Source organism: Trypanosoma equiperdum (genome assembly GCF_001457755.1).
Source record: "Trypanosoma equiperdum strain OVI genome assembly, contig: ctg_1634, whole genome shotgun sequence".
NCBI lineage: Eukaryota > Euglenozoa > Kinetoplastea > Trypanosomatida > Trypanosomatidae > Trypanosoma > Trypanosoma equiperdum.
In genome coordinates this window covers 13,529-36,532 of record NW_027123654.1, presented here as the reverse complement: position 1 = coordinate 36,532, position 23,004 = coordinate 13,529, and the positions used below count along the sequence as shown (strand labels likewise).

Here is a 23,004-nt window from a genome sequence, read left to right as displayed (position 1 = left end):
TAACAACCCTGAAAGGAAGAAAGAGGAACGTGACAGTGGAGTTGGTGACACGTTTCGAGCGCAGGAGGCGAAGAGGGAAGTTTCACCCGCACCTCCTTCTTAACTTTTTCTACCAGTCCTTCACGGGTGAAGCAAAAGACGCTCCAAAGAAAGAATAACATGTTGGTGAACATCATGGCGAATGTACGGGGGTGGGAGAAGAAAGGAGAAAGGAAGCCGTTGCGATGCCAGCTCTCACAGGTTTTCTAGGACACGCGCGTAAACATATCGAAAAATGCATTTGACATTTCTTCTTTAGGTAGGGAATAGCAATTGAAAAGTGTTGAAAAAGCAAGAACATGTAGATAAATATGTTTTTTTAACCGGAAATGGTGGTTGGGCAGCAGCCCCCGCCCCCGAGATCAACCCTTTGTTTCATGTAGGAACAAAGGAGGGTAGGAAACACACAAAAAAAAAACACGCGTACTCGAACAGCAAATATGACAAGAGAGGACCGGCGCAATACCTTACATAAAACAAAAACAAGGGAAGTAAAAGGATAAAGGAATCCCCCGCTCCCCTATGCCGCGTATCCGAGCAACCAACAGAGTACAACACCTCAATGCAAGATATAACCACGCTTTTAAAACATACGAGTGCGTTGCCACCCGAGGAGCATGGGCAAGAATGCTTCCCACATGCATCACACTTTTTACAAAAGATGAGCAAAACCGAGATTACTAAACATAAATGATAAAACATTCACCCCACATAAACGCTTAAGAGGGGTCACAGAAAAGGAATCAAGAGGGATAAACGGAAAGGTAATAAGCAGCATTTCTACGACGCTCAAAGCATTGAAGCACTTAATAACATAGGCGAAAAATTTTTTAAAGTGTTATATGAGACACTTTCGCACTATGCACATGAGTACAGTGTACTCTTTTCGCTTTTTTTTTCTTATCTCTGTCGTAGATACTTTTTCCCGTCCTTCCCCATGTAGTCCAGGTTTTCACGGTGTCAGGTACGAGATAGGTGGCCTCAAGTACCCCCTTTTCTCTGCTTATCTACCAAAGAAATTGATCACTATTCACTCCGGTTACCCTCTCGTTTCCTAGTTTCGCTCATGCGTATACGTTTGCAAGTCAGTGGCGTCGCACATGCACGCATTCACATCTACCCGCGCAACCAATGTCTCTCTCCACCTCTTCACAATTTCCAGCTCATTAGGCACCCATTCAAAATGCATGTACGGTACATGATGCAACGTGCCTATGGCGGGCTACTTCTCTCTATTCTGGTTGTTGCGCTGGTAAAAGGCTTTTTCCTTTGAGCCGCGAACAAACGCCGACAAGTTTTGTCTAGTGGTTTTCAACGAAGCAGGAGTTTGTCGCTTTCGCTCTACTAGTTGGAATATACTGTCGTATCCATGGAAGCAACGGACGAAGTAACTGCTGGGAGAGGCAGCCCCAGTTTCACCATCACGCTCACTGGGAGGGCGACCGACCCACTGCTGTGTGAAGGACTTGAGAGTTACATCCCTTCCATTTTGACGCACGCGACCACAAACGTAACTGCTGCCGTCCTCCTTAACGTAAACTCCGCACATTTTGGTGAATGCGGCTTCACGCACCCCGGACGCAACAAAGGTGGGAAACAGTAGGGGTTGCTGATCCGATTTCATCCCACCATCCTCATCCCCTTTTTGACGAAGAGTAGAAGTTGAATGATCACTGTTAATCATCGACTGTAGCGCCCCACATTGTCCGTTGTTGTTCAGTCCCCACACATAAAGATCACCAACGTCCGTAATTATAAACGTATTCACCTGGCAGCATACAAGTTGACGCACTGGGTGTGCAAACTTCACTGCTACGGGAACCGGCACCACAGTGGATGGAGATCCACCATCACCAACAGGACCCCGACCCCACGCGTAAATGACATGGTCATAGGAAACAGCAGCAGCATGCCTATCACCTGCCGCAACCGCCGCAATGTCCTGTAGTGCCGCAATTCGCTTGGGGTTTGTTAGGCATCTCTCACCTCCAGTTCCATGACCACAGTACAGAGTTTCTCCCCATGAATACACCTCCCCGCATTGAGTAAGAGCAATTACGAAAGTGCCACCACACGCAACCTGAACGACTTGCGCAAGCGACTTCAACGCTGAAATCTCCTTAGGAGTAAAGACCGCTTCCCCTAAGTTGACGGCCACACCGTGGCCGAGCTGTCCATGTGTATTCCAGCCCCAACTATACAGGGCACCGGAGGAGCCAATAGCAATGGCAAAGTTAAACCCACACTCCACGGCACACAACTCTTCAAAGTCGGGTACAACTACTTTACGAAGTGCCGTTTTTTGTGAAAGCGAAGTATCACCCATCCCTAACTGACCATTTTCTCCCTGACCAATAGAAAAGGCTTCACCTGTTTCCGCTAAAATTATTGTAAACCCATTTCCGGCGCTAACCCCGCGCAAACCGTGACGTCTAGCTACTTCATTGACTTTCGGTAGGTCATCAAGTATTGGTGACTCCGGCGGAGTTTGAACTACGGTTAGTGCCATAGTGCGTAGGAGCCCGGCTGCAAGCACGTGCAGATCACCACTAGCTAAAGTTAGGATGAGATAGTTTTGTACAGCTCGGCGCGGAGCCACGAAGCGAGAACCAAAACCTACGCCAACACCTGAGCATCGAAGGCTCCCACATGCCATGACGTCGCCGTCCTCTAACAATATGCAAGTGTGCTCACGTCCACACGAAACGGATATTGCCCTTTTGGGCAGCGGAAGTATCTCCGGTAGCAAACGTGGTTGCCGTGTCGGGAGACCCAACTGACCATATGTATTTTCACCGAAGACAAAAATTTGTCCCTGCTTCGTCAAAACCGCTGTGTGAAACGAGCCGCAGCTGGCATCCGTAACCACTTGATTACTTAGAGCGTCAATGAGGCGCATTTTCTCCTCATTTTTTCCACTACCGTGCCCAAGTCGCCCATTACGCTCTACACCCCATGAATATACGGCCCCACTTGACGTTATCGCAAGACAATGACACGGCCCCGCCCGAAGCGCAACGACCTTCTCGTTTAGTGGTTTGAACAAATTAATTGTTTTAGCGCACTTCTGGTTGTTCGGTGCATCTGCATCTCGAAGCTGATCTGGTGAAACATTTGTTGCCAGCATTGTGGAGAGCCCCCATGTTCCTACGCTGCCGCATGTAAAAGATAGTGCGGCGTAGAAGCCCCCGCAAGCCACATCCACAACCTCTGTGTATTGTCCTGGGATGTCCACTAGTACGGGTGTTCGCACAGTCATACCTTCGTGAACAAGGCACTGTCCGAATGAATTTTGACCCCAGAGATACATGCGCCTACTCCGTAAACCAATGGCGACAGCGAAGGCAGAACCAGCCGCTAACTTACATATTTGATCACCACTGCGGAGCGGCACACGGTAGAGTCGGTACTTCCCTTCGCTACCCTTGACTGCACCAGGGGGCTGAGAGTCCTTCGACTTCCCAGCTCCTAACTGACCCCAATCGTCATTGCCACAGCTTAGAATTTTTCTCTCCATTGTCACAAAATAACATGAATACGCGCCGCAGCTGAAAGAAACCACAGGAACCGGAATGGCCAACCTTGTGGGTGACAACGTGTACGAGCCTTGTGGGGGGCTTTCGCCATCCGATGGGCTTGCTAGTTGTAACTTCTTTCCTGTTTTGACGGAGGCAATGTTACCCCACGTAAGCACTGCACCTTTCGCCAGGTAGCGTGACAACAGCAGGTCCGGTGGTTTCTCACCTGCAACTACTTCTTCCACTGCTTCACCACCGTCGCCCACCCTTTCCGGAGTGGGTGATGCTATCGCATCCTCCGCATCTAACTGCTCTCCGGTTTGTTGAGCTGTAATGGCGCCCATTATTGGAAGTTTGGCTTCACAACCCGCCCCGAAGTGCCGTGAGAATAGCAATACTGGAGTTGGAAACTGGGGCGGCATCCACGTGTGGTTTGAGGCACCTACATTTTCGCTGTACAGTGGGTTCACACTGAAAGGAACAAAAGATGGTGCATCAGGTAGTTCTCGCCAATGTCTGTTGCTGTTGCCTACCGCTTGAAACAACTCCACACGAGCGCCGTCTGCACCGCGACCAGCACGAGGGTTGGAAACCGAACGTCCCTCCCCCCTTAAATTACTCCGTGCAGCACTGAACGTGCCGCGCATTGGGGAAACGTTATCGTCGTGGCTGCTCGCTGATGATTGTGCATTGGAGTTTTCCCTACTTCCTGCAAGCCTCTCCACGTGGACAATGTTTGGCGCGGCTGTCAAAAGGGTCTCAACAGAAATGCGATAAATCTTGGTCAAAGTCAATGCAAAGCGAGCTACATGCATATTCATGTGCCCCTGTTGAGAGAAGTAGTGATCTAAATTCATCATACGAGCGTTGTTTGATCCGGACTCCGTAAGACATCGACGCAGAACCGGAGCGTCAACTCCAGCCCGCTCGAAGATAATATTGAATACGCGTATGGCTACAAAACAATTTTCTTTATTGCTGGGGCTTCCGCGTGCGGATCCTGATGCCCGTCGACCCTCATGAACAAGCATTTCTATAAGCCGGTTGTAGAGCCGTTCGCTGCTATCTCCGAATGTTGGATCGCCCTGAGATTCAACCCGCATAAGGATCTGCGATAGGACACTGTTGTCCCCCCTTAGAAAACGCTCAACTAATGGACGCATCGGAGCCGATGGCCCTCTGCCGTCCTGAAGATGAGCCAGCAGGACGAATTGTGTGCTTGGAAGTGTGCGATACCCAATGGGGAAAACAAAACTAAGGGGCAATGAAACAAAACTAAGTGAAGGGTGCCCTCAATCCCCTCGTGTCTCTTCTTTTGACTTAGTTGTCACTGCCCTTGACGCTCCTTTCCCTGCGTCTGTTCCCTCCAAACGCCAACTTCTCACCACGTACCGCACGGGTGGTAGGGAAGAGCAGATATGTACCTATATATATATATATATATATACTTACAGCTATCTTGTGAACGCCCACAGGTAGCAAAGGCACCTTGGTATTTGAAGAAGGAAAGCAACCGAGAAAAAAAAAGAAAGGGCATAGACGCTCTAACAGACAAGAGGTATCAAGCGTGAAAGAAAACAAAGATAAAGAGTTGTGCTTCGCGTATTACGTTCAATACCCTCTTCGCAAGGGTGTAGGTGCACCAATTTCTGTTCACCTCGCTCCCTCCCCCTGCGGAGCAGAGACGAAACACGCCCATTTCGGTGGCAGAAACCACCGCGGCAAAATGGCAGACACGCGAAAAAAAAAGGAAGCACAACCATGGCAACATGAGTGACGGAGACTGTCATCCATTCCCCTTTTTCCACTCCCAATTTTTTCACCTCGCTTCCAACACAACCCGACTCAACCACTCCGCATACGACTCGGCGCCACTAGGAAGCGCACAAACTTCAACTTCCTCGCATCGGGCCACCTCAATCCCCCGCTGCGATGGTGCCCTCCCGGTTGTGGTTAGTGAAACTTCCTTACCCTTTTCATGGTTGGAGTTCATCTCATCCGCAGCTAAAATGGCACTTCGGTAGTCTTCAAACTTAACAAAGGCAGTGCCAAGGAACCGGCCTGTGCGCTGGTGACGCACAAGCCTCACATCAATCACCTCACCAAACTGCGAGAAAACAGTTGCTATATCCCCCTCGGAGAGTGATGTGGAGCAACACTCATCGTCATTAGCGTTAAGATCGTTACCGCCAGCAGCGACCTTCTCCCTATTCCTTTTGTTTGGGCCACCAGGGTGCTCAATGTTGCGGATGACAATCCATGGAGACTTTCCCAGCAGCTTATGATAAGTTTCGGTGTAAGCGCCGGATCTGCCCTCCTTGTATCGTTGCATTCGGTGGGTGAGCCACCAAACTCCGATGTTTTACCGCAAAAAAAAAAAAACACTGGATACTAATCAGGAGGTGGAGCCAGAAGGAAAGTCGCAACAACTAACATATGGTGGAAAACAAATCAAGTATGTGATTTCGGGTGAAATAAAACAGTTACCGGGACACATATCCGAGGTAACACACCATCCCTTCGCTTTGCGCATGACTCATACACCTCTTTTTTTTTCCATTTTCCCACTTTCTTTGCTTCCCCTCCCGCTGTCGCTAACAACACCTCGGCCGGAAGAACCCAAATGCAAAACGACAAGATGGGAGAAAAACGTGCGCAGTCCGGGAATCGAACCCGGGCCTCCCGCGTGGCAGGCGAGAATTCTACCACTAGACCAACTGCGCCTCGGTCGCCCGCCCCTCATTCACACCCGTTACCGATTGCAGCGCAGAGCAGCCACGACGAAACGCGCGCTGCAACCCGAAACATCGGTATTGTTGCGACTCGACCAAACACCGTCGCAAGCAAACAAACAACGAGGGCCGCGGTATTCGCCCTCACCAGCCACCTCACATTATGCGAGTCCCGCAGGAAAAAACAACTGACAGAACATACTCACAAACAAACGCACAGTGAGGTCAGATCACTAATCTGGTTGAACCGCTCTCCATACCAAACCCCACTTCCACCCGTCCAAGTCGCTCGTGGCGCTGCTGCGCCCGTAGTTCCGACAGACGCCTCATCCGCTTTACAGCAAATCCACTAAGTATGAATAGCGCCGCCATAACTAGCTGAAACGCCGCAAACGGCAGGCTTGTTGCTTCTTGTGTATCCTTCCCTCCGGGGCACGTGCCGACGCCATTTGGGTTTGTACCGGAGTTTGGCGCCCGAGTAGTGGCCATGTCGTCAACGAACTTTTTAGCACCACAAACAACGCCCACAGCCGTCCTCACCTTCACACCCCTATAAACGACGTGGAGGAAGGGTGCACTACCCTAAGTTCCCCAAACTGGGTATGAGTGAGGAAGAATAGGGAAGGAATAAAGGTGTGAGGTTTCTTTGTGCTACGTCGGGTCTGTCAACAGGAAGCCCACGAGGCACTCGTATTCCAACCGATCGCAACCCTCGATCACTAATAGTGGTGACCAAAGATAAATTTAAAACACGGCACCCAACCAAATCAAAGAGAAGTACGAAGGCTATTCCAGGCCGATTCCCTGAATATTCCCCCAACTCTACGCCCCTTTGCCCCAGTGGCACTTCCAACACGTGATGTTGTTTCCTCTTCTTCGCTTGTTCTTGTTCCGTGCACACGCCGCTTCGCAAACTATCACACCACCATCACCGCCTTCAGTTACAAGAATGGCCCACTAAAAGAAGAAAGAAGAAAAGATGTAAAGAAGCACACACTGGGTATCGTCCAGCTGGAAAAGATAACGGGAAATCTGAGATGGCGCGACATCCCACAAATACCAACAGACAGAAATACGCTGAAGCCATTGTGGTATAAGCGCATGGGGAAAGCCTACTCACGCTCCCGTTTTCCTCCCGCCACCAACTCCTCTTCTTCGTCGTCCTTCTCGCCGAGGAATGTCGGAGCTATGTGAAGACGCCACGCGTCCTCGCCGTTTGGTGGTTCACCCTCAGCGAAGGACAACGTCATTCCTTCCATATCTCGCAATGCGGCCTCGAAGGCTTCGCGCTTTTCCAATTCCACCAGTGCATAACCGCAACATTCACAATTTTTATCAAGGGGCATTTTCACTTCCCGCACGTTCCAGAGTCCCTCACCCTCACGCGTAACAAAAAGATCAGTGATGTGGTCCATCGTGGTGTTGGGTGGTAAGTTGGTGAGGAATAGGACCCATCCCTCCACACTAGGGGTTGGCTCACCGGGGGCGACATCCTCAGGGCGGACGAGACGCTCAAAGCGTGAACGAGTTCGCCGAACACGGCGAATCGCCGGCACCTCGGCACAGGGTGTAGCGGCGCCCTCTGTAATCATAACAGAACACCTATGTGCAACTTTTCCGCTTCGGTGTGGTAATGGTCCAATGCCGTCTAAACTGCGGAGCTGCACCTCCTTTTTCTTTTTCTTTTCAGTATGGTAAACCTATCTTGAACAGGGGTCCAGTTTATGGCTGATCCCTTGCAGGAAACATGAGTGCAAATGCAAACGGGACCACAACACATAGATGTACACATTCGAGTGGCAGCACACATACAATTTTCAAATAATGCGGAGGTTATCAACAAGGAAACCTGGGATGAGAGGCAACCCAGGCCGAAAGCCAACTTTTCAAACTACTCAAACTGTTTGATCGCGCTGTTTTCAGACTGGAGAGGAAGGCATATTCGAAGGGACGGTAATCGATTGCGGTTTCATAAGTCCTCCCCGTTCCATTTAAGCCCTGGTTTCGTTGTTGCCCCACTATATCCCGTCAAGCGCGGGCCGTATCGATGATCCCCCTTGATGTAGCCACCGCGCATGTTTCCCGTCACTACGTAGCGTCCATACGCCCTAATTTCCGTTGCCACAGACTGATTCACATTATATACCGTCCCTGTTTTGACTGTGCCGTACCGCTGAGATCGAGCAAGCATCGTGTCAATAAGCTCCTGCAACTCATGCGGGGTACACTTATCCACACGGTCACCCAATTCCACGCGGATAGGGTAAAGAATACCTGGACGCGCGTAAGGTTCACGCTGCCGCATAATATCGACAATACGGCAGAAGACAGGTGCCGCGCAGCACGGGCTACGGCACAGCATTCGTTAAGCAAAACCTTCCTCTTTTTTCTTGTTTTTGCCCCTGACGCCGACCGTGTATCGCTACTAGTTGTTGTTCTCTCCGCGTAGGCAGACGCACAATTTCCACAAACTTGAAAAAGGTCAACAAACTTGCCTCCAGCGAAGCAAGGTAGTGAAAGGGTAGGCAACAGAATATCCAAGTAGCGCCCGCATTAAGTGTGTATTTCATGCAATGTCATCAGAGAACTCCACTTGTACCCCCTTTACACCGAAACGCGCATAAACAGGTATTATGCACCACACACGAGTCACTCACTCCCTACACACTCCTCCTTGTTACCACTTCTTGCCCCCGTCGTGTCGGTGATGCTTTTCTGCACGGATCCTCTCGAGACGGCGTAGCGGCACCATAACACTGGCAAGCCGCGTGTCCAAGAGAGACCTCGCCGCCTCATCATGCACCCTTGCATGACTCGGGTCAGTTTCCTCCCTCATCAACGTATTCTGCGACCAGACAACCCGCGATCGGTGAAGTCCCACGGAGGTGCGCTCGCACACTCGTATCAGCGACGGCCGGCAGTGTTTTTCTCCCTCATGGCCCCGCTGCGGCTCCTCAGTGCCAGTACACGTTATTGCAAGAGTCACCGCAACTTCGCTCCGAAGCCTCGCAACGCGCGCCTCCAACCTCTTGACCAATGCCTCGTGACTGTAGCGCGGATGATTGTATGACAACGCAGTTGATCCTAGCCGAATCAAGAGTTCCCCCTCCGCATCAGGCGCAGGTTGGGGGAATGAGGGGGCACAATCGCGAAAAAGCGGTGTACGCGATTTTTCATCACGGCCGCGGTAAATGGGAGGCTCAACACACGCAATTTGACACAGTTTAGTCACCGTCCCGTCCCACGTGGGGCACATCTCCCTTTCAGATGTTCGACGTCTAACCATTTCGATCAACGTAGCTGCAGTGTCACGGCAACTTCGGGTGCGATCCGACGCGCACAGCGCCAGGAGAGACATGACACAACTCTTGAAGCCACGGGTCCCGGTCTTGCTTCCCTCCCGACAGTAGTCACTTGCGAAAGGGATCTCAACCCTCGGTAATAAAAGAAGGGCCTCCGGCCACTCCCCTTGTGCAAGTAGAGCCTGTAGGCACGCAGCGTGGAGAAACTGTACGTCGCGCATTGCCCACGACGCCCTCCTTGCACGTGTCATCAGGTTACTGTGCCACCCCAACACGTCACACCATGGCACGCCATTGAAGATACCATTTGGTTGACTCCTTCGCATTACGAAGTTGTGCATGCACGAGACCAGTGACTGAGCGTTAAGAGAAATACCTGCTGCAGATGCAAGAGCGGCAATACGTAAAGTCAACATACAGCGAACAGCACGAGGGGCGTTGGAACTCCCCACGCAGCGTAGCACAAGAGAAGTTGAAACGTCCGCCGAGACACGAGACCGTTTGCTAGCGGTAACCGAGGCATCCTCCTCGTCACGGATGATCGTGCGCAACGTTTGAGTGTAATGATGCACAGCTTGCATCCATAATGTACAACCGTGACGCATAGCAGACAAACAGCGCACAACGGCATGATGCGCACTGCAGTCCATTTGCTCCGGTGGGGGTGACAGGCGGAGAAGAAATTCCATAATCTGGTGAGCTGTGTGGGTGTCCACATCATGCAGAATGATAGCGACCGCGCTGCACACGCGAGAAAATCCCCGTGCCTCCGAGAAAATGTTGGGGAAGAAACGTAACGCCGCAGATAGTATTCCCTCCAAAAGAGATGCGAAACTCACCACCTTCCGCCGAGTAACCTCATCCGCCACGTACTCTTGTGTAAACAAAGATACAACAGGCTTTTCCATACTTATCCAGCGTCGCCTCGTTGGCACCACACTATAGTTCCACCGCGCCGCTAAATCCGCAACAACAGCTTCACACAACTTCAATAACCGACGGACTCCATCGACAGGCAACTCCCCTGCCAAACTCTCGCCGTTGTGAAGCAACCAAGCAGCAAAGGGCACAAACAAACCCCACAGCGCTTCATTCAAAACCCCTGGGATGGGCTTCTTCCTACGGAGGGGAATCTCTCTGAGCATTAAAATCGCACTTTCGCCAACCACCTCGGTAAGTTCAATCAAAAAAGCGACTGGTTGAATAGGAACCGTTGGGAAATCAGGCGACACCGTTGGTCGCATATTGCGGCAAGCTGCCATCCGAACAAGAACAGCAATCACACCAGTGTGTTGGTAAAACTCATTGGAGAAACCCAACGGTGGTGGGGCTCCTATGGTTTCGAGCGGAGAGGTGAAGTAACCGTCACGGAGAATGGATACGGTTTGGCGCAACATATGAGGAAGCCGGACCTCGAAGAGCAGTGCGGCAACGTCCTTCAGGAATGGGGAGTTCCCAACATCCTCTGGATCGATGGCAATACCACCACGCACCGTCCCACGACGCGCTGCCTCCATAGACGTGCGCAAAGCAGCTGCGGCGAGGCCCACAGTCAGCGGCTCAGTAAACAAATTCACTGAATTATTGACTACCTGCTCCTTCCTGAACTGCACCAACAGGGAGGTGAGCTGCGACAACGCAGCCACACCTACACTGGGTCGGAGTTCACAAACAAAAATAAATACAACAATCTCTAGGACAAACGTCATATAGCAGGTCTCATTCAAGTCGCGGCGATTTTCCCTAACCCAACTGCAGAGTGCGGTGAGCAGGTCCGAGTAATCCTTACACCCACCGCTTATTGTGGCCCTGAGGCGGGATAGCGGTGTCCTGTGAGGGCCTTCAGCGACATCCGCTCGACACGCTTCGTGGTGCCCAAGTTCCACTCGGAACTGTTTTCCCTGACCCCCTTCCTTCGCTTCTTTTCCGTCCTGGCTACACAACATTCTGATGGCACTCCCACGTTGCTTCCGCCAAGTTTCTAATGCCGTGCGCTGCCAGCATGATGACACTACCGCCATCTCGGACGACGTGAACCTGTTCCCGGACCTCGACGTATTGTCCAAACCCTCTACATTTCCTTTCACATACTCTGCGCCTTTCGCACTTATTTCACGCACCTGTACGCTCTTCTTTCCCTCCTCACACTCCACCCCGCACCCCCGTTTTTCCATATTACGAGAAAGGGATGCAGGTGAAGAAAACGAAAAACGGTTACTGTGAGAACCGTGGTGCTCTTGGGAGTAACCACCAGCTGGAACCATGTTTACTGCGGCTCTTCGGCCCAAACTACACGCCCGCTTGAACTCTTGTGCCCTCTCCACATCTAGAGCGTCCATCTCCCGGATGATGTCGAGCATTGCCTGCATTTGCTCTCTAAGTTTACGCCTCCAGTTGAGAAGTTCCTCCTCATCAAAGCACCGTAGGGAGCAGAAACGGAAGAGGTTTGGGAGGTCCTTTAAATTACTGAGCAGTTGATTCCTCCTTTGATGCACGTACAGACTGAGGAGCTTCACTCTACTGTTCGAAGGAGCGACAGAAGCGACGCAACGAAAGAGTTCTGCCCCTAGCGCTGAGGAGATTGCATCATCACTGTTTAGAAATTGCTCACACACATTTAGTGCTTCCTCCCATGCGTCCCTGGCCAGTTCCACAAGGCAACGACGCATTGGTCGCAGGTGATTCAGGAGAACGGATGCCAGCGCGAACGATTCAACCACCCCTGATTCTTCGCCGGCGAAGCACGCAACAGCTCCACAAATCTCCTCAAACGGCTCCCCCGCACCACCTACCGGTTTTAAAGCGCACCTTGTCTGGTCTATACCAGCTGCACTCCCCATTTTCTGGATGCATTCTGTTGCCCATGCACGACATCCTTCCATTTCCTCCACCAGGACGTCCTTCAGCTTCCTCCCATTAACACGAGAATCATCACCCGCGAAAACGCCGCTGGACCACCGTGGGGGGCGGGCGTTGTCCTTCGCACAGAAGACGCCGGCCCGCCGCCGCAGTTCTCCCCGTTGCGCGGCGTCACATCCAAGCTTCTTTGCTTCTGAGGTGAGGAATTCATGCAGCGCCACAGCGGAACGCACCGGCACTGACATTTCGTGCAATCCTTCCATTTCGCAAAGCGCCTCTTGCCAGGTCAAGTGCGACTTCTCAGGCCTCAATGCAGTAGCCGACGGAGCCGTTGCATCATTTGGGGCCGTTACTTGCGTCACGCATGGGATTCGCCCAGCCCTCACACCAGGATGAGTGGCTGCTGACACGATAGAAAATAACGCCGAAAGTTGCGCCCTATTGGATCCTCGCATTCGTTGCGAAACAAAAAAAAATGGTAAATTTTGGCCCCTTTCCGTGCGCCAGAAAACCCCCGCACTTCCCCCACGAATCTGTACAAGTACCAGCACTTTATGTGTTTCTGTTGTGCATGCTGGAGCTTTTTCACTAAGGGGAGAAGGGTCGCCACAGGTCAACAAAACAGTGAGAGGCCCACGCGCGTCAGCCGATTAAGGCAGATGCAAGGGAAGTGTCCACTAGAGTCTCCCTCTTTAAATAGCAGAAGCCTCTGCGCGGAAGGCAAACAAACTCTCAACTATTTCTTGTGGTGTCAAGAGACGGTACAATCCGGAGGGAGTGGCAAACTACGGGCGAAAAGAAATTCAACTGAAATATAACGATGCCACAACGGCAGAAATGAATACGTACAACCCTACAAACAAGTGCACCTAGCAGCGCAAAAAGAATGAAGTATATTTACTCGTCGACAGTGCAAGTAAGTGTGTAAATGCACCGATTGTTAAGCAGAGAACGCAAAAAAAAAAAAGAGGCCATCATAATGTGAGCACCATGCAAAAAGGGAAATACGGGTGTGTATGGTGTAACTGGATCCTTCGATCAATACAAAATGAATATTTGTAAATCAGATCACGTAAAATCTTTGCATCCCTATTGACCCCGTCTGTCCTCTCCGCGAGCGCGCTTCTAAATGCCAACCCGACTCCACTAAAACACGCATACAAATATGGACGAAACTTTCCACAACGGCCAAAGGAATGAAGCAAACTGAATCTACTGCAATAACGTCATTTGTGGAGACTACGAAGACAGTAAACCACACTATTTAACCAACTATCTGAGAGGTGCTTCGGTTTCTTGAGAAGAAAAACCCTCTACACCACACTTCTTCGCTCATTATGCAACTGGAGGCCGCGACAACAGGGTTCGCGGATAGTACGAGTGCCCGTCCGTGGCAGACGTTGGATTTGCTTCCACGTCCAAGATAAACGGCGGGTACGATATGTGTGGAACTTGCACCAAAAGGGGAGAGACAATGCACCCCCGCAAGGGAGCGCAAATTCGGTTCTTGCATCTCTCTGAGCAGCTTCCGCGGCCCTCCCTTTCAACCTCAACTCCACTGATTGCCTCAAGTCAGTGCTGAGTACTCGGTAAAAATAGAAACAATAAAAAACACAGACACAATGAAAACATAACAACGCAGCAAAGCACACCAAAACACCCCCCTCCCGCGTCTTGCGTTGTCGCGGTCCAGAGACGTATTCTTCTTTCAAAGTCGCGCACTCCCGAGCAGTGGAATGAGTTTCTCCTCAATATCCTTCACAGAGGCACCAGGTGAGAAGCGCTCCACGGGTACGCCATCTCGATCAATGAGGAAGGATGTAAAGTTCCATTTGATAGCCTTCGTTGCAAGAATACCAGGTTTAGTTTTTTTCATGTACTCATACAATGGGTGTGCGTTTTCACCATTTACGTTAATTTTCGCCATAATTGGAAACTCAGCCTTGAACTTGGTGCATACAAACTCCTTAATTTCCTCCTCGGTTCCGGGTTCCTGACCACCAAATTGGTTACACGGGAACGCCAGAACAGTGAAGCCCTGTGACTTGTACTTGTTGTAGAGTGTTGTCGCCGTTTCATAACCACCCTTTGTGTAACCGGCTTTGCATGCCACATTGTATATCAGTAGCGGAGAGCCCTTGTGTTGCACGAGATTATATGGCTTATGGTCGGCGTCAAGCACCTCAAAGTCAAAGATTGACGAAGCAGCTGACATCTTTTTATCCGAATGAGTGCCGAAGGAGTTGGTAGTCTTGTTTGTGTTGCTTCCCAACGACGCAAGGACAAAAACAAAGCGAAATAGGAACTGAAGGCGACTAATCTGTACAATATTAGTTGATGCACTACCTCGTTCACAAAAACAGAAGCTTGCCCCTTAACCACTTCCCTTCCGACTTAATTACAGCAACATTCACTGAGTGGCACACGACACAACGCCCTTTCAAAACAAAAAAATTATAATGGAGAAAATCAAATGACCTCCGCTGGCGTTACACCTGGGTGCCATAATCACCATAAGCGGGCAAACTTACGGTCCCTTCATTAACGCGTTTTTCATATTATCATTTACAACTTCACTGTCCTCGATCATCGGCAGCACTTCACATCACCAGCCGCGCACTCCGTTTCAGCGACAAATCCATCACGCGCTCTGCGTGCTTTCGAGCAGTGGAATGAGTTTCTCCTCAATATCCTTCACAGAGGCACCAGGTGAGAAGCGCTCCACGGGTACGCCATCTCGATCAATGAGGAAGGATGTAAAGTTCCATTTGATAGCCTTCGTTGCAAGAATACCAGGTTTAGTTTTTTTCATGTACTCATACAATGGGTGTGCGTTTTCACCATTTACGTTAATTTTCGCCATAATTGGAAACTCAGCCTTGAACTTGGTGCATACAAACTCCTTGATTTCCTCCTCGTTTCCGGCTTCCTGACCACCAAACTCATTGCAGGGAAACACCAGAACAGTGAATCCCTGTGACTTGTACTTGTTGTAGAGTGTTGTCGCCGTTTCATAACCACCCTTTGTGTAACCGGCTTTGCATGCCACATTGTATATCAGTAGCGGAGAGCCCTTGTGTTGCACGAGATTATATGGCTTATGGTCGGCGTCAAGCACCTCAAAGTCAAAGATTGTAGACATGTAGGCGCCTCCTCCAACCTACTCGTTCGCGCGTAAACCTACCAACCTTCCCTTTTACGAGATGTTATGGTTGATGCCAAAAGAGAACTTTTTCTTTTTCGTCAAATGAGCGGTCCAAACACATGCAGGCACCACAAATTCATTACATGTAATCCCGCCCTCCACACGCACACACACACGGGTCTCTGGTTCACTCAATATTGTGTCGAGTGTAGATTATTGGGGCTCTCAGCATTACCTGGCACAAAGCCGGTCACAAACTGAGTGGCAGGGCTTGGCACCCTTCTTAGTTAACGCATGCGCTTACGAAGGGATATTAAAAAGTTTCATGAGACAAACAAGTGCAGCCCCCATCCTTTTACCTTCTAACGCAATTTCGTTACCTCGGTGTTACTGCACTTAATAGGAGTTTGCCTCCCTCCTCCCCCTCCGCATTCCCGTCGCCAACTATTCATCACCACAAGAGTATGCGTGAGGTAACGTTTCTTACTCATTATCTCTGCCAGAGCAGGAAAGGATGAACAAAAATGGAAAAAGAAAAAGAAGCTACCAAAGTAGTGCGGGCTATCGTGACATTTATACATATATATATATAAACGACACAAAAATGAGTTAAGGCAGGAGGTGCCAACCACAGGGAAGTTTGATTAATTGGCGCATCTTCACCACCTCCTCTATTTTTTAGTATTTCACTTTTTCGATTGACACCGCTTTCTTACTCGCCTTACATGCATATACTTATTTAGACAATTCCCGAGTTTTCCGCCTTGGTTCTATTTCGACGCTTTAACATATCCCGTACTATTTTCATCCTTCAATACGTCAAATTTCAAAAATATAAATAACAACAAATGGGCGGAAATAGTAAGAGCGGCCATGGCACACACTTCCAGCAGGTAGCCGCGGTCCTGCCTTCTGAAAATAAATACAAGACAAGAAACAGATTGGAAACGAAAGGGATAAAATTTTAACGACGAAAAAAAGTATGAGCCGTCCTCTCCACCTCCCCTCTCCTCCCCCTACCCAAAGAAAAAGAGGAAAAAACATTCGATTACCGAAACTTTAAAAGGACAAAACAAGAAAGAAACACGAATGATGACGATATCCCGATGCGAGAACACGCACCAACGGGAACAATACGAAAAGGTAATTTATTCCGCTCTGCATTAAAGGCAAAACCAAAACAAATGAAGAAGGCGAAAACAAAGGGGGGGAAATGATGAAAAAAAGTTTTTTACAACAAATTGTGCTTTTTCCGAATCTCCTCAGGCCAGACGCTGCATTGCACCTCCCCGATATGCTTCTTTCTTAGCATGAACATCACCATGCGACTCTGGCCAATACCACCGCCAACAGTCTGGGGAAACTCACCATTCAGCAGCTGTTGGTGCCACTCACTTTTGAGAAGAGAATCGTCTCCCGTCAGAGAAATTTGGTGACGCAAAGCCTCGGCATTCACGCGGATGCCCATGCTGCTTACCTCAAGTGAATCATCCAGCGTAGGATTGTAAAGCAGAATGTCACCATTCAGCCCCTTCAGTGACGAAAGGGAGTTCATCGTTGGTATGGGTTTAGAGGTTCGGGGGAAAACGACTTGGGATGCCTCAACTGGAGAGGTCCAATCATCATAATCCGGCGCCCGTGCATCATGCCGATCCCCACTGCTAAGGACAGCGCCTATGCCAATGAGGAAAACAGCGCCGTATTCTCGTGCAATCTCCCGCTCACGCTCCTTAGCTGTTAGGTTTGGGTACGCCAGAAGTAGGTGCTCTGCATGCACAAACTGTATGGTCTCCGGGAGAATAGGCTTCTGCTTGTACTTTTCACAGACAGCCAACTCCGTTTTTCGGATTGCGGCATACACCTTACACACAACCTCCTTTAAGAAGGCCAAATTGCGCTGGTCATCCTTCATCACCATTTCCCAGTCCCACTGGTCCACCACAACAGAGTGGATATTGTCCAGAACATCATCCACACGCAGTGCCGTCATGTGGGTGTAGAGCCCATGGCCTGGAGCAAACTTGTAGTTAGCGAGCGTCCGTCGCTTCCACTTGGCAAGTGAATGTACCACCTCAAATGATGCATTGGGAATGGCCTTGACAGGGACCTGAACTGCCTTCTCGAAGCCGGAGAGATTGTCCTGTGTTCCGTCACCCACCCGAAACAGAATCGGTGCTCGCACCTCAACCAAATTTAATTCCTTTTCGAGAGCTTCGCTGAAGCTACGCTTCACTGTCAGGATCTGTTCCTGAAGCAGGACGTATGACGAATAACCGTCGTCGCCCATGAATGTCTGGTTTTACTTTTACCAAAAAAAATATATATATATATCACTGAACTTGCACGCGAACACAAAGTTTAGCACTACGTCAAAATAAAACAAACAAAGCTATATTCTCCTCGGTATTGCGATGGTACCTGCTTACACTGTTTTGTGTCTGTTATTGGTATTGATGGGAATGTCAGTAGCGCAAAGATTGAGGGGAGGAGGAGGAAAAAAAAAAAAGAGCAACAGAACAAAAATTCCATAAGCTGCAAGCAATAGAGGAGGGGCAATTGGTGTACCCAACGACATAACGAGATCGAGGGGCTTCGAACAGGTTAAGAGGGGGAAAGCAGACTTCTTAGCCCAACAGTATGAAACACATTCTCTCACGAAAGCCAATCGTAATTGCCGCGTAGAATACCTCCCAACTATAAAGGTTCAGGTGCTACACCACCACGCGCGGACCGGCCTTCAATTTCGTTTGCCGTCTTGAGCACCTGTTGCACAAAATGTAGAGCTTCGCTCAGAGGGGAGAGGTTCTCCTCAGTGCTGTATCCCGGTCGAAGTTTCCAGTGCACTGTTGAACCACGAGAACGAAAAAATGTCAACCGGGATGCGGGCGTCACTGGCTTTACGTTAGGAACTGGCGCTCCCTTGCGCCCCGACCGCTCCCCGTGGCGCGTTTTCACGTTACTTCTTTCCTCATTTCCAACGAGTCCTTTCGCCATGCGCTCGCGAAGTGCCCGGGCGGCGGCAAAGTTTTCAATCCACAATGATGAGGTACTGTCAACCGTTAGGTCGGTACCGCGCGGTTTGACCCTTGATGTGTGCTCGACGATGATACTCTCAACGTTAAAGTCTTCTGATTCGGCGTCTGCATCGCATACTTTCGACAAGTCCATATTCTCATAGCCTATTGTGGAACCGTACTGAATGAGATTGTGCTCCGCCAACGAAAGTTTGTCGAGGATTGCCTCAGCAATTGGGGCGACCGGGTGCTCCGTGTGCTGCTTCCAACGACGATAGGCCCGGAGCTCCAATTCGAAAGGGAACGCTACTGTTTTCTTCCGCATGGGTTTATCGGTCTCCGTAGCACTGTCACCATCGGGAATACCACTATCATTGCTTACGCCTTCCCCTTGATGTTTCTTTCGGTTATTCTGAATATCAGTTTCATCAACGGAGAAGACGGTCCATGTGAAGGTTACGCCCATGTTCTCCATATCGAGCAATACGAACCGATTTTCATGCGCATCCCACATCGCCCGCGCAACCGTTCGGCTTTGCCGCTCATTTGAAAAGAAGTAAATCTTGACAAGCGAAAATGCGGCCTCAGACTGCAGCGCACCGCACTCCCTGTCAACAGCACGGGAAACACAAATCGGGGCGTCCTTCAAGAAGTAAAGTTGCATGCTTTCCTCGTTCATGCGCTGTACAAACTCACTAAATGTTGCGTATTTCAGCGGAGTGATGTACGAACCCTCACGGGCCAAACAACAATAGACGGCACCAAGACTAAGGTTAATAGAGACTTGATGCATCCGAACATCCTCTAGTTGCAGAAGATGCTGAAACTCACGAAAAAAATAACCATAAAGAGTGTCGAAGCGTGCTGCGGTGAGAACAGGACTGTTCGCAATGGACGACGGCTGACCAATGTTGGTGGCGGTGGAATCACGTATCTCCACGGTGAGCGGCAAAACCACATCCTCGTTCGCATAGTCATCAACGTCGCGAGTTTCTGTATCCATCGTCTTCTCCTCCCAACCCTGGTCTCGTCCTTCACCAGATTGACTGGGTGGTCGCTCGTTGGCCTTAACATCCATATCCCCACTTCCGTTTTTTTCCACTTCACTTCCACTCATTCGAATGGTCGGTTGGGATTCTTCACCATCCTTTACTCCCCCATCCCCTCCCGGGTTTCGTCGCTCATGCGCCCTCTGGATTTCGCTTTCATAGTCGCGTTTCGGTGTGCCTTCTTGTTCTTCTTTTCGCCATTTTTGCTGCTGTCCGTGGTCACAGGAACCTTGATTGTCGAAATCATTTTCGGTCTTAGTCACAGTGTCAGCCTGAGCGTCCGCAATTACCTCATCGTCGCTACCACCCCCACTCCACACCTCTTGTTCTTCCTTCGATGCATCTGTTTGCTTGATTAGACGTGGGCGGCTAACGCTTATATTAACTAACCTGATGAGTTTGTTCTGTAGTTTAAATGGCTTCAATCCTTTATGACCAAACAGTTTCAGTGTAATGGGCCTGTCGGGGTTTTGAAGGTTTCCCACGATAACGCAATACCGCCGGCGCTTCTCTCCGCGGAACAGAAGCTGCCGCACCGTGTCCACCACCTGTTCCTCCTCATGCACACCGAAGTTTTCACGGATGTTGAGAGGAATGTCACGCTTCTGTCCGCCATATTCCGCCGCAAGATCCTCCTCAGGTACCCGAGTTGACGGACCTGTTGAGGCGGGAAGAACAGCGGTTGTGACGGTTGTTATTACGGAAACATTATCACCCGCATGACTCGCTGTGGCGTTGGGCGCGGTGGGTTCTTCAGCTCGCAACGGCCTGTTGAATGTCCCCCGCCCACGCCGCCGGACCGCTGGTGGGGCAGCAGCCTTTGCGGGCTCCCCGGTGGTATTCATTGGCACAAATTTTCGTTCTTTTTATTTTCTCAGGTTTAACCTAATTTGATTAACGAACCCTTTTCCACCTCCCTACTTAACCCACTTTTCTCAATACACGCACATCACATATATATATATATATATATATATATAAACAGCGGGAAGAACGAATTTAAAAGAAAAAAGAAAAGAAAAGGAGGAAAAAGACAACTTATTTTACGAAATTTTTGTGAATTTTTTTTTCGCAAAAAACAGCAAAAACAAATTAAAATACGTATTTTTTTTTAAAGGGTAATAAACAATTAAACTTCCTAATAAAAACTTATGAGGAAGTAAAAGAGCATTCAAGAGAAAAATAATAAAAAGAATCAACAAAAGTTCGCCCTTGAGCGTGTGGAACACACGAGGGTGTGAGAGAGGACGAAATACATATATATACATACATACATATATTTCACGTCTTTATTTTCCCATTTATTGCCGAGCAAAACATGCACACTCTTCACAAATCTTAAACTGTGAGATGTAAAACAAGGGATCTTTAAGTATTAATGTCGCTTCAAGGCCGAAATGAAAAAGAAGAGGAAGAAAGGGAAAATCAAAGGATGAACAGGTATATGTATATTTGTGTACGTCTTGTATGGAGTTACTTTTATGTAAGCGGCACGCCACCCCTTTAGACTCTCTTTGAAGGTTTCGATCTTTCTTTTTTCCTTTTCCTTTCCGCATTTCCCTCCTCTCCTCGTCCTTCTTCGTTGGTGCATGAGCGCTCCACTTAACTTCCATTAGTCAGCACCACAAATTTTGTTTTAAAATGGAAAAATAACAGGGGATGTAGCAAAGAAGTGTGTATCCTCTACGACGCAACGATGATGGTATTGTTGCTTTTCTTTTTATTAAAACTTAAAAAAAAAAAATGACAACAGTAATTGTAATGATAATCGTAGTGATAATAGTAACCGATTAGCAAAGCATAATTTTAAACCTTTCATCCCCTGTTGCTTTATCTCTTTTTCATCTTTTTCAAAAGAAAAAAATAGTATCACGCATTATGTCTCCTCTCTCCTTACTTTGGTGAGATATTGCATTTCTGTGTTCTGGAGCAACGATGTACTACGCACAAAGACATACATTAATGCTTATGCATGCAAGCATGATGTTTTCTTTTATTTATTTTTTTTTACTCCCCTTCCCCCTTCTTGAACTCTCTCTTTCCATCACATACAAAAAAAAGCAAAAGACGCCATTCACAAGATCATTCCTGCCCGGCGCATAGAAGATAAAGATGATGTGTTTGTTACACATATCCATAAGAACGAACATAACAATTAAACAAACAAACACAAAATGGGGTAACATAGTCGCACACTAAAGCTAAATAATAACAATGTTACCGTTCCTCATAATAGTAGTAGAAATAACCACAATGAAAATTGCTCTTCCCATAGCTCCCTTCTATATTTCATTCTTCTTTTTTTTTCTTTCTTCTTTGTGCATACACAAGTATTCCTCTCTTTTTCCCCCCTTTTTGAGCATATGTGTGTGTGTTTGTGTTTGTGTCATAAACAATAGAGGCAAAAAAACGGAAGGGGAAAAGATCTCATGTACTCGCTAAAATTGTCCCAATTAAAGGAAAACAAAATTAGCTATTTACAATTTCTTTTGTTCCCACCCACTCAGTTAACATAAAGCGAACCGGCAGGTTGCGTCACTTCAAATCATAAAAATATATAAATATGGATAGATATAGATATAGGTTGATAAAGCAAAGCCAATGCCGACAACAACAAAACAAAAAAGGAAAGAAAGAACTGATTGGAAGACGAGATTTTGGGGGCCGTTGATGTGTGGGGGAAAGCACGAGACATTGTAGTTACCGTCATGATATATGCTTTGCTTTATTATTGTAATTGTTTTCTCTACTTCTCTATTTCTTTCTCTTTTATTATTTTCCTCTTTTTTCTTACTTTTTCTTTTTCGCCACCTGTCCTCCATTTATTCATTTCGCTCTCGTTCGTTGTGGTGCCGTCTCCTTGAGTACGTTATTGAGCTCACAACAGTGATGTAATGTAATGTAATGTGAAGGAATATGGGCAACGCATACGTAGGCACCATAACAAAAGCAACGTGCGCCTCTCGATGGTCACGGAAGCGGTAGTAAGGCGAAAACAATAAAAAAAAAACGAAAGGTGAAGCCAGAAAATTTAAGATGAAGCAATGCATCTCACAGACAGAATAAGAACAAGAAAAGAGACCAACGAGGCATTTTCGTACTTTGGAACGAAGTCTCTAGAAAAGAACAACAACAGAACAGAACAAAAGGAACATCAGCGCCCGAAAATACAAGGGATACTGGAAAGGGGGGAAAAGAATACATAACTTAGTTCATAGATTCACTTCGTCAATATTCGAAACACACGCAGACTCATTCACTTATTTATTTACTCACTCACATTACACAAGTACATATATACTTATATATTTAAATATCCGCTTATTTGTTTCATGTTTGTACATTC

General features: G+C 48.5%; 9 protein-coding genes, 1 non-coding gene and 1 pseudogene across 11 annotated transcripts; all 11 read right to left on the bottom strand.

The window, feature by feature from the left end:
* Nucleotides 1–1,261: 1,261 nt before the first annotated feature.
* On the bottom strand, nucleotides 1,262–4,720 carry TEOVI_000686100 (regulator of chromosome condensation, putative; the record flags this gene model as incomplete). The annotated part of the gene is made up of 1 exon (XM_067222476.1): nucleotides 1,262–4,720. The coding sequence occupies one exon, from the start codon at nucleotides 4,718–4,720 to the stop codon at nucleotides 1,262–1,264; it is 3,459 nt and encodes a 1,152-aa protein (XP_067078577.1).
* Nucleotides 4,721–5,376: 656 nt separating this feature from the next.
* TEOVI_000686000 (RNA-binding protein, putative) lies at nucleotides 5,377–5,889 on the bottom strand (the record flags this gene model as incomplete). Its single annotated transcript, XM_067222475.1, has 1 exon — nucleotides 5,377–5,889. One exon carries the CDS (start codon nucleotides 5,887–5,889, stop codon nucleotides 5,377–5,379), a length of 513 nt encoding a protein of 170 aa, XP_067078576.1.
* Nucleotides 5,890–6,208: 319 nt separating this feature from the next.
* Nucleotides 6,209–6,280, bottom strand: TEOVI_000685900. Its single transcript has one exon. It is a non-coding gene; the product is annotated as a tRNA-Gly (tRNA).
* A 234-nt stretch (nucleotides 6,281–6,514) lies between these two features.
* TEOVI_000685800 (uncharacterized protein) lies at nucleotides 6,515–6,778 on the bottom strand (the record flags this gene model as incomplete). The annotated part of the gene is made up of 1 exon (XM_067222474.1): nucleotides 6,515–6,778. One exon carries the CDS (start codon nucleotides 6,776–6,778, stop codon nucleotides 6,515–6,517), a length of 264 nt encoding a protein of 87 aa, XP_067078575.1.
* A 623-nt stretch (nucleotides 6,779–7,401) lies between these two features.
* TEOVI_000685700 (RNA-binding protein, putative) lies at nucleotides 7,402–7,881 on the bottom strand (the record flags this gene model as incomplete). The annotated part of the gene is made up of 1 exon (XM_067222473.1): nucleotides 7,402–7,881. The coding sequence occupies one exon, from the start codon at nucleotides 7,879–7,881 to the stop codon at nucleotides 7,402–7,404; it is 480 nt and encodes a 159-aa protein (XP_067078574.1).
* A 377-nt stretch (nucleotides 7,882–8,258) lies between these two features.
* Nucleotides 8,259–8,651, bottom strand: TEOVI_000685600 (uncharacterized protein; the record flags this gene model as incomplete). The annotated part of the gene is made up of 1 exon (XM_067222472.1): nucleotides 8,259–8,651. One exon carries the CDS (start codon nucleotides 8,649–8,651, stop codon nucleotides 8,259–8,261), a length of 393 nt encoding a protein of 130 aa, XP_067078573.1.
* Nucleotides 8,652–8,966: 315 nt separating this feature from the next.
* Nucleotides 8,967–12,905, bottom strand: TEOVI_000685500 (uncharacterized protein; the record flags this gene model as incomplete). Its single annotated transcript, XM_067222471.1, has 1 exon — nucleotides 8,967–12,905. The coding sequence occupies one exon, from the start codon at nucleotides 12,903–12,905 to the stop codon at nucleotides 8,967–8,969; it is 3,939 nt and encodes a 1,312-aa protein (XP_067078572.1).
* Nucleotides 12,906–14,158: 1,253 nt separating this feature from the next.
* TEOVI_000685400:pseudogene lies at nucleotides 14,159–14,677 on the bottom strand (annotated as a pseudogene). The gene has a single exon. A coding segment is annotated over exon 1 (519 nt).
* Nucleotides 14,678–15,091: 414 nt separating this feature from the next.
* On the bottom strand, nucleotides 15,092–15,592 carry TEOVI_000685300 (trypanothione/tryparedoxin dependent peroxidase 1, cytosolic; the record flags this gene model as incomplete). The annotated part of the gene is made up of 1 exon (XM_067222470.1): nucleotides 15,092–15,592. One exon carries the CDS (start codon nucleotides 15,590–15,592, stop codon nucleotides 15,092–15,094), a length of 501 nt encoding a protein of 166 aa, XP_067078571.1.
* A 1,234-nt stretch (nucleotides 15,593–16,826) lies between these two features.
* On the bottom strand, nucleotides 16,827–17,882 carry TEOVI_000685200 (asparagine synthetase a, putative; the record flags this gene model as incomplete). Its single annotated transcript, XM_067222469.1, has 1 exon — nucleotides 16,827–17,882. The coding sequence occupies one exon, from the start codon at nucleotides 17,880–17,882 to the stop codon at nucleotides 16,827–16,829; it is 1,056 nt and encodes a 351-aa protein (XP_067078570.1).
* A 407-nt stretch (nucleotides 17,883–18,289) lies between these two features.
* TEOVI_000685100 (uncharacterized protein) lies at nucleotides 18,290–20,503 on the bottom strand (the record flags this gene model as incomplete). Its single annotated transcript, XM_067222468.1, has 1 exon — nucleotides 18,290–20,503. The coding sequence occupies one exon, from the start codon at nucleotides 20,501–20,503 to the stop codon at nucleotides 18,290–18,292; it is 2,214 nt and encodes a 737-aa protein (XP_067078569.1).
* Between the last annotated feature and the right edge of the window lie 2,501 nt (nucleotides 20,504–23,004).